General features: G+C 35.5%; 1 protein-coding gene across 8 annotated transcripts in view; it reads left to right on the forward strand.

The window, feature by feature from the left end:
- The window catches only part of Stag2 (stromal antigen 2), a 128,888-nt gene that overhangs the window by 53,221 nt on the left and 63,114 nt on the right, over positions 1-12,553 (forward strand). For all 8 annotated transcript variants that reach the window (XM_052171915.1, XM_052171921.1, XM_052171920.1 and 5 more), the window contains 3 exons: positions 122-261; positions 4,149-4,227; positions 9,238-9,402. In XM_052171915.1, the coding sequence (XP_052027875.1) occupies positions 218-261; positions 4,149-4,227; positions 9,238-9,402 (288 nt within the window). In that variant the 5' untranslated portion in view covers positions 122-217. The remainder of the gene's footprint in view (positions 1-121; positions 262-4,148; positions 4,228-9,237; positions 9,403-12,553) is intronic.

Raw genomic sequence — 12,553 nt, forward strand, 5'->3', positions numbered from 1 at the left:
AGAACAAAATACTTACTTACTAAAACACATTAAGAGACACTGGGGAATATAGCTTTTGAGTATGAATATTTCTTGGTGTTTGTGGTGTATTTATAATGAATATGTCATTTTCTCTTTAAAGGAACTGTCTTTCTTAGAGGAAGCACACTGTCATTTTACTCACAGAAGTATATGAATATATTTCTGACATTGGGGTGATCCAGAAGATGATAAAGAAATGATAGCAGCTCCAGAAATACCAACTGATTTTAATCTACTGCAGTAAGTACTGTGTACTTTAATAACATATATTTATTTGTTTTTTTCACAAAATTAAAATACTAATTTTGATTTGATTAAATTGCTTCTCCATGATATCTTAATATATAAATTAGCACATATGTTTTGAAAGTTATATTTTTATCAGTACTCATTCAATTGTATTTTGCCAGTTCTATAATATTTTGGATCTACTTTTTTTTTTCTTTTTTTTTTTGATTTGGTTTTTTTGAGACAGGGTTTCTCTGTGTAGCCCTGGCTGTCCTGGAACTCACCTGTAGACCAGGCTGGCCTCAAACTCAGAAATCCGCCTGCCTCTGCCTCCCAGAGTGCTGGGATTACAGGCGTGTGCCGCCACTTCTTGGCTTACAATTTATTATTAATTTACAAGTATTTATTTTATTTTCAGCTATATGTTTATGTATATGTCTGTATGTAAGTATGTGCATGTGTTTCTGACTCCTTGGAGCAGTATGTGAATATTTACATGTATATCCAACTCCCTGGAGCTAGAGTTACTAGGAAGTGAACACTTTTAACTGCTGAACCATCTCTCCAGCCTCTACTATTATTTTTTTTAACACGCAGTTTGGAATCCATTGTTGGTTTTGTAGTATGCCTTAGTTACTGTTTTCTTGCTGTGAAGAGACATCATGTCTGTGAGAACTCTTATTAAAAAAAGCATTTAAATGGAGGTCTGCTTACAGTTAGTCTGTGATCATCATGGCAGGAAGCAAGCTGCCATGGTGCTATCATAGTAGCTGAGAACTTCACATCCTGATCTGCAGTCAGAATGGGATGAGGGAGATACAGATAGACACACAGATAGATATGGGCTGAGACAGACACTGATAGACTTACTGACTGGGGTGGGCTTTGAGGTTTCAAAAGCCCACAGTGGCACACCTCCAACTAGACTACATCCCCTAATCTGTCTCAAACAGTGCTAGTAACTGGGGACAAAGCATATGTGATTTTGTGGGACATTATCATTCAAATGACCACATAGTATTAATTGTTTTGAGGAAGAATACGGGATTATTAAAATGATAAATCTTTCAGTTAGTAAGGAATGATGCCTTACATTAGTATTTAGCTTGTAGTGTCAAGTCTGGTCATTAAATGAAATGAGTATAAGACATCTCAATTATTTGTTGTAAAAACAAGTTATGCATACTGGTCCAGAAAAGATGTTTGATTACTTCATCACCTAACCTTCTATCTCTCCATCTCCCCATCCTGTCTTAAAAGTTACCTACACTCTTGAGGCTGAAGAGATGGCTAGTGCTTAGAGGACTTACTTGCAAAGCTCCAGGTTCGGTTCCCAGCACTCAGTTCCAGGTGATCTGACACCTTCTCTGGGCAGCAGGCATGCACCATGGCACACAGACAGATATGCACATAAAACACTAGCACATATAAAACAAATCTATAAAACATTATTTTTTTTTTCATGATGTCCGGGGAGGATTGTAGCTCTTGCAGTATTTTCTTTTCACTGGGAGTAAAGTGCATGCCATAGTTCCTGGATAGCTGAGATATTGGTCTATCTGGCCTATACAGTGAGACTCCCATCTCTAAGTAGATTTATTTATTTTTGTTTGTTTGTTTTTTGAGATCAGGTCTAAAAAACTATGTAGCACTGGCTGGTCGACAACTTAACAGAGATCTGTTCACGTCTGCCTCTCAAGTGTTGAGATTAATGATGCTGCACCACTGTGCCTGTGTGTAGCAGCTATTTTTTGTACTAAGCAATAATTCTATGAGGCGTTTCAATTAAAAGATGTTAAATTGCCCAATAGATCTGCTTAGCTTTATTTTATAACATGCAATCTTCTGTTAGATTCTTTATGTAGCTTGATTTAGTAGAAAAAGTTTGACAGATAAAACTGTTGACTGAGTAAGTAGATACATTCTACACGGCAGCCAGTTTCTACTTTGTTAGTAGGTATATTTTCATATTTTTGATAATTTTTGTTTTTTGGAGATAATGAGTCTATTGGGTTTTTTTTTTTGTTTGTTTTTTTGGCTAATTGTATGACTTTTCCACAATGTTTTGGCATTAAACCCAGGACATCATGTATTAATCAAGTATTGAGTTGCATGTATAGTCTTAAGAATTATGTTAAGGCTAGCCTTAAATTCACTGTGTTGCTGAGGATGACCTTGAACTCTCTGCTTTACTTCTCAAATGCTTGGGTTACAGGCATATAGTACCTTGCTCATTTTTATGCATTTCTAGGGATGAACCTGGGGAATTGTAGAGAAGTAGTCTGCTGAGTTACATTTTCAGCCCAAACTGTGATGTTTTAATTGCAGTGTATATTTGCTATGCTTTAAGGTTCCTAAGGAAAAAACATCTTTAGAGCGACATACTCAAGTCTTGAATTCATTTTTTTTGAAGGAGATATTGAACCAGAATTAGTGGTGCATATCTGTGATCCTAGCTCTCATGAAGTGGAGGCAGCAAGATAGGACGTTTGAGGCCAGACTGTGCTGCATAATGAGAAACAAAACCATCTTCCAAGTAGCAAATTCTTGTTAAGATAGGACAGTGTTAGATAATGTAAGGAGTTAAAACAGATATGCCTGCTTCTAGGAGCTCCTATTTTACAGTTATAAAGCAAAAAATATGCAATATCTTTTTTCTTTTTTATAAATTATAGTTTTTAAAAATATTTTTGTTGAAATAATAAAATTTATTTTAAAATATACACCTCAATATTGATTTTTTTGCAATTTTTCATATCACAATTGAAGATTATTATATTGTAGATTAGTATATTTATATAGAGTACTTAAGATAATATGGATCTGCTCTAGGATAATGGGTAACAAGAATTGACAGGAGTAGAATAGGCCCTGCCTGTAGTGGAACTTACTCTGTAGTGCAGGCTGGCTCACAAATTTAAAACCCTAAGCCAAGTTCCCAGATATATACAGAGTCTAGGACTTGGCAAATATTTCTATTTGAGTTATTTAGAATAAAGAGCTGGAATTAAAAGCATGTGCCACCACTGCCTGGCAGTAAGATAATTCCCCTAAATATAGTGCTTGTACCAGAAACTAGAACTGGCCCCATCACTTTTTTTAGCGACTTACTCAGTTTCATGTTTTGATTAAAAATTATCAAAACATAAATGTTTAGAGAAACCTATTTCTTATACTCTTTTATACTCTTTTTTAGTAGTAGTAGTAGTCCTTGTATTTGGTCTTATAGTCTTACATGTTTAATACTGTTTTAAGGTATATTTTAATGAAAGTGTATAATTTACTTTTAATAATATTACTGAGTTCATATTAATTAAGTTTCTTCTTTGCCTACTTCATACATGTATATAGTGAGTTCTATTTATGTTTCTCCTCCATCCTATCTTCCCTCCTTCCCATCCCATCCTCTTCCACATCCAGAACTTCATTTTATTTGTGAACCACTAATTTTTTTTTAATTTATTGATATATTTATTTACATTTCAAATGATTTCCTCTTTTCTGGTTCCCCACTCCCCGAAAGTCCCATCAATCCCCTTCCCTCCCCCTGTTTTCCCACCCAACCCTTCCCACTTCCCTGTTCTGATTTTGCTCTATACTGCTTCACTGAGTCTTTTCAGAACAAGGGACCACTCCTCCGTTCTTCTTGTACCTCATTTGATGTGTGGATTATGTTTTGGGTATTCCAGTTTTCTAGGTTAATGAATTCATGAAATTCTTAGGCAAATGGATGGAGCTGGAGAATATCATACTAAGTGAGGTAACCCAGACTCAAAAGTGAACCACTAATTTATAATGGGTCAGCTATGTCTTTGTTTTTTAGAAAATGTTGAAAAATTAGAAATATCATCTACATTTCTGAGAAAGATTTAAAATGTTGGTTTATTTTTTTGTTATAGGGAGTCAGAAACACACTTTTCTTCTGACACAGATTTTGAAGACATTGAAGGAAAAAATCAGAAGCAAGGCAAAGGCAAAGTATGTATCATTTATGTGGATTTTGTTTTTTAACATGTATGTGTAGGCATACTTAGTGAAAGAATTTTATCCTTCAATTTTGGCTTGTTTTGGGGTCTCAGTTGTATGGTAAACCTGAATATATGTTTTTATATTTTTAGACTAAATAGCTTTTGTGAGTATGTGTAGTTTACTCTTATTGATATTTTTGAACTTTGTTTTTTCTAGTAGGTCATTTTATAAAAGTATATGCTAAACAAATGTGACATGTCAGCTCATTTGATTTCCCAATAAATTGACATTATGTTGAAATGTTGTGTTGCCTCAAATATAAACTCAAAATACATAAACTTCCTTCTACTGATACATCCTGGATTTGTAATATACTACCACGTTATGCCTACTGGATTATTAGATCTGTGAACATAATGTCAAAGATGAAACTAAAAGTTTTTAGTCAGTAGAATGCATTGTAGAATCAGTTTTGTGTAACATACATGGAACCAAAGGGAAAGACTGTGTTATACCCAAAGCTCCTCTAAAGTGGTTTGTTGTTGTTGTTGTTGTTATGTGTTTGTGTGTGTTAATAACCTTTTTAACTTTACAGAGCCAGTGCTTTAAGTAAGGTATCAGAGGCAAATTTATTATAACAATAACAGAAAATACATTTTAACACTATTCTATGTATATTTTAGGTGCTGTGGTAATAATTATACATTCATACATAAATACATATATACATTCATACACACGTGTGTGTGTGTATAAAATCTTATTTAATATCAAATTAAGTTGCAAAAGTTGATTCTGGAGGGGTAGTTCAGTGGTATGTACTCCTTTTCTGGAAGACCAATTTGATTCTCAGAATCAATATCTTGTGACTCATAGCGGACTGTCTGACCCCAGAGGAATCTGATGCCTCTCGCTTCCACACGCACCTCTACCTATGTGAACATACCCACTCATAGACATGTACATAGTTTAGAGAAAGTCTTGAATATAAGACTTGCTTATTTTATAGATAGCCTCCTATGCTATCTATAGTGCTAGTTTCTTTCTCCTCCTCTTCCTCCTCCTCCTCCTCTCCTCTTGGACATAGCCTCAGTGTCACGTAGTACATGCTAGCTTTTGATCCCCCCCCCTTTTTTTTCACAGTGTTGGGATTACAGGTCTATGTGACTACATCAAGCTTTACTTCCTGTATTTCCCTTATTTTACCATATGGTTTCCTCAAGTACATCAGATCCATTGAAACATTTTAATTGTACAGTTCTTTTTTTATACTGACCGAGCATAGTTAGATACATGATACACAGTTTGAAAGTATTTTGTTCTGTGATAATATAACTTTTTAAAAACACATTTTAATGTATTATTTGTAGGTTTTTTAGCCTTACCTCTCTGAAATACTTTTGCTTGGTGAAAAATCCTTTGATTTTATAGTCTGGAATTAATGATTTAGATTTTTTCTTAATAGGTAATTTCTCACAAATATTATAGAAGTTGAAATAACTATTAAGTGTTTTTGCTAGGTTGGTAACATGTCTTTAATCTCAGGAGGCTAAAGCAGGTGGATTTCAAGTTCATTCCTGGGTGGACTATTTACTTCAAATCTAGTCTAGGACTTATCAAAAATGCTGTCTCAAAATAATAATGAAATGGGCTGGAAATGTAGCTCAGTAATAAGTGCTTGCATTACATTTGTGAGTAAAGTTAAAGGCCTTCCTCATTACCACAAAATAGTAACACCAAAAAGAAGTGTTGTAGAACAATTTAAACACCAAACCAGAATATGGTGTTTGTGGACTACTGAAGGAGTAAGGATCCTCTGTAGAGTAATATGCAAACTATACACAGAGTATCTGTGGAATACATATTTTAGGCTTGACTCTAGATCAGAAAATCTAAGAATATGGCTTGCTTTTAGAGTGTCCGTAATATAAGAATAATAATGTTTTTTTTCTTAAATAAAGATCTAGTTTATATTTGAGTATGTTGTTAGGCTTAACTATCAACTTGACACTTAAAATTACCTGGGAAAGAGTGGTAATGAAGAAATAACTGGGTAAGTTGGCCTGTGGGCATGTCTTGGTGTGTGTGTGTGTGTGTGTGTGTGTATTTAAGTGATATAGGGAAACCCAGGGGCCTATTTTGGGTGGTATTATTCCCTATGTATGAGTTTCTGAACTGTGTAAGAGAAGAGAAAGCAGGCTGAGAGCAAGCAAGGCTATGCTAATTTTCTTTGCTCTTGAGTGTGGGGTGTGACAGCATGAATTTCTACCATGCTGTCCCTGAAATGATAGACTGTATCTTGGAATTGTAAGCCAAATAAAGCCTTCCTTCCCTAAGTATTTTACCACAGCAATAGAAATTAAAACTAGAACAGTGGCCCATAAAGCCAGATAGTGTTACCTTTATAGACAGTTTGCTGATCTTTGCTTTCTAGAACACAAAACATGTATACCTCTAAATGGAGCCATGGAATCGTCATATGCAAGGCTCTGAAATGTTTCCTTTATTTTGGCACTAGCATTTAAAAAATGAGTTAAAGTGTTTGGAGAAATTGCTTAGCACTTAAAAACACTGCCTGCTGCTCTTTCAAAGGAGCAAAGTTTGGTTCCTTGTACCCACATGGTGATTTACAGCTGTCCCGAAGTTGGAGTGCAGAACTTCCAATGCCCTCTTCTGCTCTCCTTCAACACTAGGTACATGCATGGCATACCAACATACATGCGGGTAAAAAACATACATACCTAAAAATGAGTTAGGATAAATGCTAGATTACTTTCATCCCTTGGTAGCATACAAAAGACCTATGCAAGATCAAGTTATACCAAATCCCACCATGGTTGGAGAGGGACGGGTGTGTGAGCTATGATGCTCTTCCTTATCTGAGGAGCTATTGGAAATTAATGACTGCTGGGAAAGGGAGAATCAAGTTTCTCGAGGATTTGGCTCCTGAGAGGCTACTCATGCTCTAGTATGTTTTCCTATTGCCATGCGGATACTTTGAGTAGGCTCCACAGAGAGGAGTGGGGAAAGGGGAGGAAGGATGGATGGAGGGAAGGAGGGAAGGGAGAGAACAGATGTAATTGTGAGGGAAAATAGAAGATTAGAGGAAACATTAAAGGATTGGGGATTGGATTGAATTTGAACAAATATACATGTATGCAATTCTCAATTAAGAGAAAATGTACTCTTTGGTTGATGGTTTAGTTTCTGGTAGCTTTGTGGGGGTCTGGTTGGTTAATAGTGTTTTTCTTCCTGAGGTTGCAAACCCTTTCAGCTCCTCACTGGGAGGGGAGCAAGGCCTTTGGTCCTGTGGAGGCTTGATGACCCAGGATAGGGGAACAATATGCTGTCAGGCAGGATTGAGTGGGTGGGTGGAGTTGGGAGGGTGGAGAGGAGGGGATAGCCATCTTGCAGAGGGGAAACTGAAGGGGGATAGCATTTGAAATGTAAATAAATAGAAAAATATACTAGGCATTGCTTTTTCTTTAAGAAAATGTAAAGGATATAGGACCATTTTTTATAAGTTATATAGTGAACCGTAACATTTTTATTTATATATATGTGAATGGAGTGTATAAGTGGAGATGTGACTGTGCTTCCTGTGGAAGTCAGAGACAACTGAGGAGTTGTTCATTACTGTCATTTGAATCTTGGGGATTGAACTCAGGTCATCAGGCTTCGCAGCAGGTGTTGGACCTTATGACCCATTTCTTTGGGAATCTTTTCACTGATTCAAGAAACTCCTACTCCCAATGCTGACAGGTTCCTTATAAGTGAACTTCATTTTCCCATAGTTACTAACTGAATTCTCAGGGAGTTTAAGAATTGACCCAGGACAAAAATGAATTTTATGACTATTTATATTCTCTACAACCCCTTTGGTGATGGAACTGTGAGATGACTCTGCAGTTAAGAGCACTGAGAGGATCTGGGTTTGATTTCTTGTGTCTATATGGTAGCTGACAACTGTTTGTAGCTTTACTTTTGGGAGATTACTACTTTCATCTGGCCTCTAGGCACACACATACATATATGTGGGTGAAGTTCTCTTATACATAGAATGTAATTTTGAAAAAAGAATATTGCAGTGAGTTAGTTATTCACCTGACAGTAGGAATTAAGCTAGATTGTTGAACTGAGTTACTTTATAAGACATTATTCTAGCTACCTACTCTATTCTGAACTTTAACATAGTGTGATAGACTAACATAAAACTTGAACAGATATTTATTTTTGTGATTTTTTTCAAACTTTATTGATATTTTGAGTGAGTGCTTTTAATATTGTGATATGACATAATTTTTCACAATTAAATCAAATTTCCATAGACTTAATTCTAGAGAATTTAGATCTAAGTAGCATTTACTGAATTTCTTCTCACACAGAAGTGATAATTATAGCAATTATTTTTTACTTTATTATATGCTGAGTTTTCTGTTTCCATAATCACAGCAACCCCATGAGGTAGGCATAGTTTGATCTTCCACCTCACAAACTGGAAAATTCTTTTTCTTTTTATTTCCCTTTCCCCTTTCTTTCCCCATTCTTTGTTCTTCTCTTCCTCATTTCTTCTTCTCTCTTTTCTCCTCTTCTACTAGAAGGCTTCCTTATAGCCCAGACTGACCTTGAATTTGTTATGTAGCTGGTCTTGAATTCCTGATCCTCCAGCTTCAGACTCTTGAATGCTGGAATTCTAAACATCTGCTACTATGCTCAGATGGGAAAGAAGTGGGTGGACTAATGTCTAGATAAGCAACTTGTCCACAATCACTCAGCTAATAGGAGTAGAAATTTGGGCCTATAGTTTGTTATCAGAGGATATGATCTACTGTAACATAATGTGTGCTTTACGAAAAACAAAACAAAGAGGCTATTATTATGTAACTTTCTTATGAATGAGCTTCTATCTATCAAATTTAATCATGTTATAATTATTAGTTGCTTTCTTCACATTTTTGTTTTGAATTCTCAAGGATAGTGGGAGTTAATCAACTTCTGTTTTTTTTTTTTTTTTAACAGACTTGTAAAAAAGGCAAAAAGGGTCCAGCAGAAAAGGGTAAAAGTGGAAATGGAGGAGGAAAACCTCCTTCTGGTCCAAACCGAATGAATGGTCATCATCAACAGAATGGAGTTGAAAACATGATGTTGTTTGAAGTTGTTAAAATGGGCAAGAGTGCTATGCAGGTAACATATATAATGCTCTTCGAAATTTATTTCTGCATTTTAAATTCTGGTAACATATAAAGTGCTACCCTGATTTTTCCTTTGTCTAAAACAGTTATTTCTTGTTATATATTCTTCTCCAGCTCTGTGTGTGTGTGTGTATGTGTGTGTGTGTGTCTGCGTTTGTGCCTTTGTTATCTGTGTATACATGTACATGCATACATGTCTCCATGGTGTGTGTACAGAGGTTTGGGACTAGTTTGGTGAAATCATTTTCTTCTTTCCATCTTTATGAGGGCTTAGAAGAGCAAACCTAATAAGACCAGATTTGCTTGGCAGGTGCCTCTACCCCCATAAGCATCTTACTGGCCCTCTTTTAATTTTAATTTTATACATTATTATTGTGTCTAAGTATGGAATGTTTGTGTGACTGTCATTGTGTGCATACCATGATCTAAATGCAGAGGTCAGAGAGCTTCAGTAGGTTCTCTCTATACTATGGATTCCAGAGATTAGACTCAGGATCATAGGTTTGCATGACAAACACTTTACTCATGAACTATTTCGCTGGCCCTTGCTTGATTTTTTTTTTTAATTATGTTATTTAAAAAAGCTATGAATGTATTTATAATACCTTTTATTGATGGTTGTTGAGATTCTAACCCAGAGCCATTTCTATCCTAGGCAAGTGTTTTAACCACTGTACATCTCTAGGCCTTTATGTCTTTGTGTGTGTGTGTGTGTGTGTCTTGGTGCTTGAACTCAAGGTCTTATACAAGTTCTCTACCACTCAGCCATGCCCAGCGCTGTGTCTTGAATCAGTTTCTACTGTTATTTAAATTTTAATAATGTAAGGCAAGAAGTTAATTGGTTGAAAATTGATATTGTGCTTGGCTATGAAAATTCATGTTCCCTGGCATTTGTATAGCTGCCATTTACAAACGAAAGACTGGGCAGATGTTCAGTGGTTAAAGGCACTTGTTATTCTTATAGAATGTCTTAGTTAATGTTCTATTGCTGTGAAGAGACACTGTTACCAAGTATTCAAATCTGTGAGCCTATGGGAGCCATTCTTTTTCAAAACACACACAGAACCTGGGTTCAATCCCAGCACCCACATGTTGATTTACAAATGCCTGTAGCTTTAGTGTTAGGGGATTTGAAGTTCTTTTCTGACTTGTTGTCATTATATGTACATCATTCACATACATACCTTCAGGTATTCATACATAAAATAAAACTGAAAAATAAAATAGAGTATGGTTGATGTCTTAGTTACATTTCTACTGCTGTGACAAAGAACCATCACTAAGGCAATTTAAAAAAGAGATTACTTTTGTAAGCAGTTCCATTAAGTGAGCACCAAGCACTCAAACATGGACCAACTTTCATTAGAACCACCATAGATGGAATTTTTGGTTGAGTGATATAATGCTACTATCTATTTAAGGCAAGTGAATCTTAGCAAATACTCAAGTAATATATGCTTTCTTTGTTTATTTTTTTGTTTATTTGTTTGTTAATTTTTTTTGTGTTTTTTTTCTCAGATGGGGTTTCTGTTTTACTCAAGATAGTATGGAAATTTTAGCCTCAAGCAACCCTTCTACATGAGCCTCCTTAAAAGCTAGGAATATAGAAATATACCATAATATCCTACCTAAAATATAGTATGAATTTAATGTTGTAGGGAATTAACTTCATATGCAAGGATAGTTATCAGAGGAGTAGTTATCTAGGCTTTATTTTATCAATCAATTTAAGTGCATAATTTGCATATATAATACTGTAAGTATTTGATTTTGTAAATAAGATGTAAACAACTATCGAATGTGACTAGTACTTTCATATGCAAAATAAAAATATGTAGCCTTTTTTGCCTTTAGCAATTTCATAAATCTAGGAACATATCAGATCAATTATTCATTATAATTCATATTCTATACTTTTAATATAGTTACATTTAATGCTTGAAAGGTTTGCTGTTTAGTATTTTAAAGGACAATATGAGTACACATTCTATCATCTTGGCATATATACTGTTTTATTTAATTTCTCTGTTGTTTAAAATCACCTCTGTTAAGATTTCCTGTTGAATAAGCTTTATCAAAGGGAACATTTTATTCTTACTTATACTACATTTCAGTATTTTCTTCTTGTTATTCTTTTTCTCTGTAGTACTTTGTTTTAACCAGCCAAAAACAATGTGTTCATATGCACAGTGTGTGGAGAGTGAGTGTGTGTCAGAGTGAGAGAATGAGAGACTTTCTGGTCAGTTTGGTCAATGCTGGAAATTAGTCCCTGAACTTGGTTCATTGTAAAGCAAGCCCTCTACCATTGACTGAGCCACAACTCCCGCTTCTTTCTTAGTATTTTATTTCATCTGTGTTGCTGCAGAATAGTACTAGATAGCATAGAAACAACCGAGACCGATTTCTCTGTTAAGAAGACCCTGTGATCAGGGTGCTGGTAGATTTCGATGTCTGTAGGACCTTCTTTGTAGTTCAGAAAGAGCCAGCATCCTTGCATGTGTCTCTTCTTGGTGGAAAGTACAAGACATTGCTCTGGGTTCTGTTTTATAAGAACATGAATCCCATTTGTGAGGGCTTTATATACTGTAATTGTCTTCTAATGCCCTGTGAAAATTTCCGAATACTATCACACTGTTTGGTGCTCAGGTGCCAACACACATGGAATGCTGAAATGATGCAAATTGCCGGAAATTCCGTCTTATAGTTTCAGCAGAGATGCTGCTGCTTCTATTTTCCTCTCAGTCTTCTGGGCCTTTGTTTACTATTTTAGATTATCAGATGTTTTTAGACTAGCCTAACTTGCACAGGGACCTGGGTTTGGCCTCTAGCACGGAGAAGAGAAAGATAAGTAAAAATAAAAACCTGACCAGACCTCTTTTTTACTGACTATTCCAAGACATTTCTAGTTATCTCCCCAGGGATTGCCCCGAGGCTCTTGTTCACCTCTGGGTCATTATTTCCTCTTGTTTTCCTAAGGCCAAATTTGATCAAGGAAATTTGCTTTTTAGAAACTCCTTGCCTGAAAGTTCCAGCCCAGATTTGCCTATGACATACTTTCTATTTTTTAGCCGCAGTATGTGCTCTGTTCTTAGGCCTTTATGTTTCTCTAGATGCTTGGAATAATTTCTATTCCAAATCAAATA

The sequence above is a fragment of the Apodemus sylvaticus genome, chromosome X (genome assembly GCF_947179515.1).
Source record: "Apodemus sylvaticus chromosome X, mApoSyl1.1, whole genome shotgun sequence".
Lineage (NCBI taxonomy): Eukaryota > Metazoa > Chordata > Mammalia > Rodentia > Muridae > Apodemus > Apodemus sylvaticus.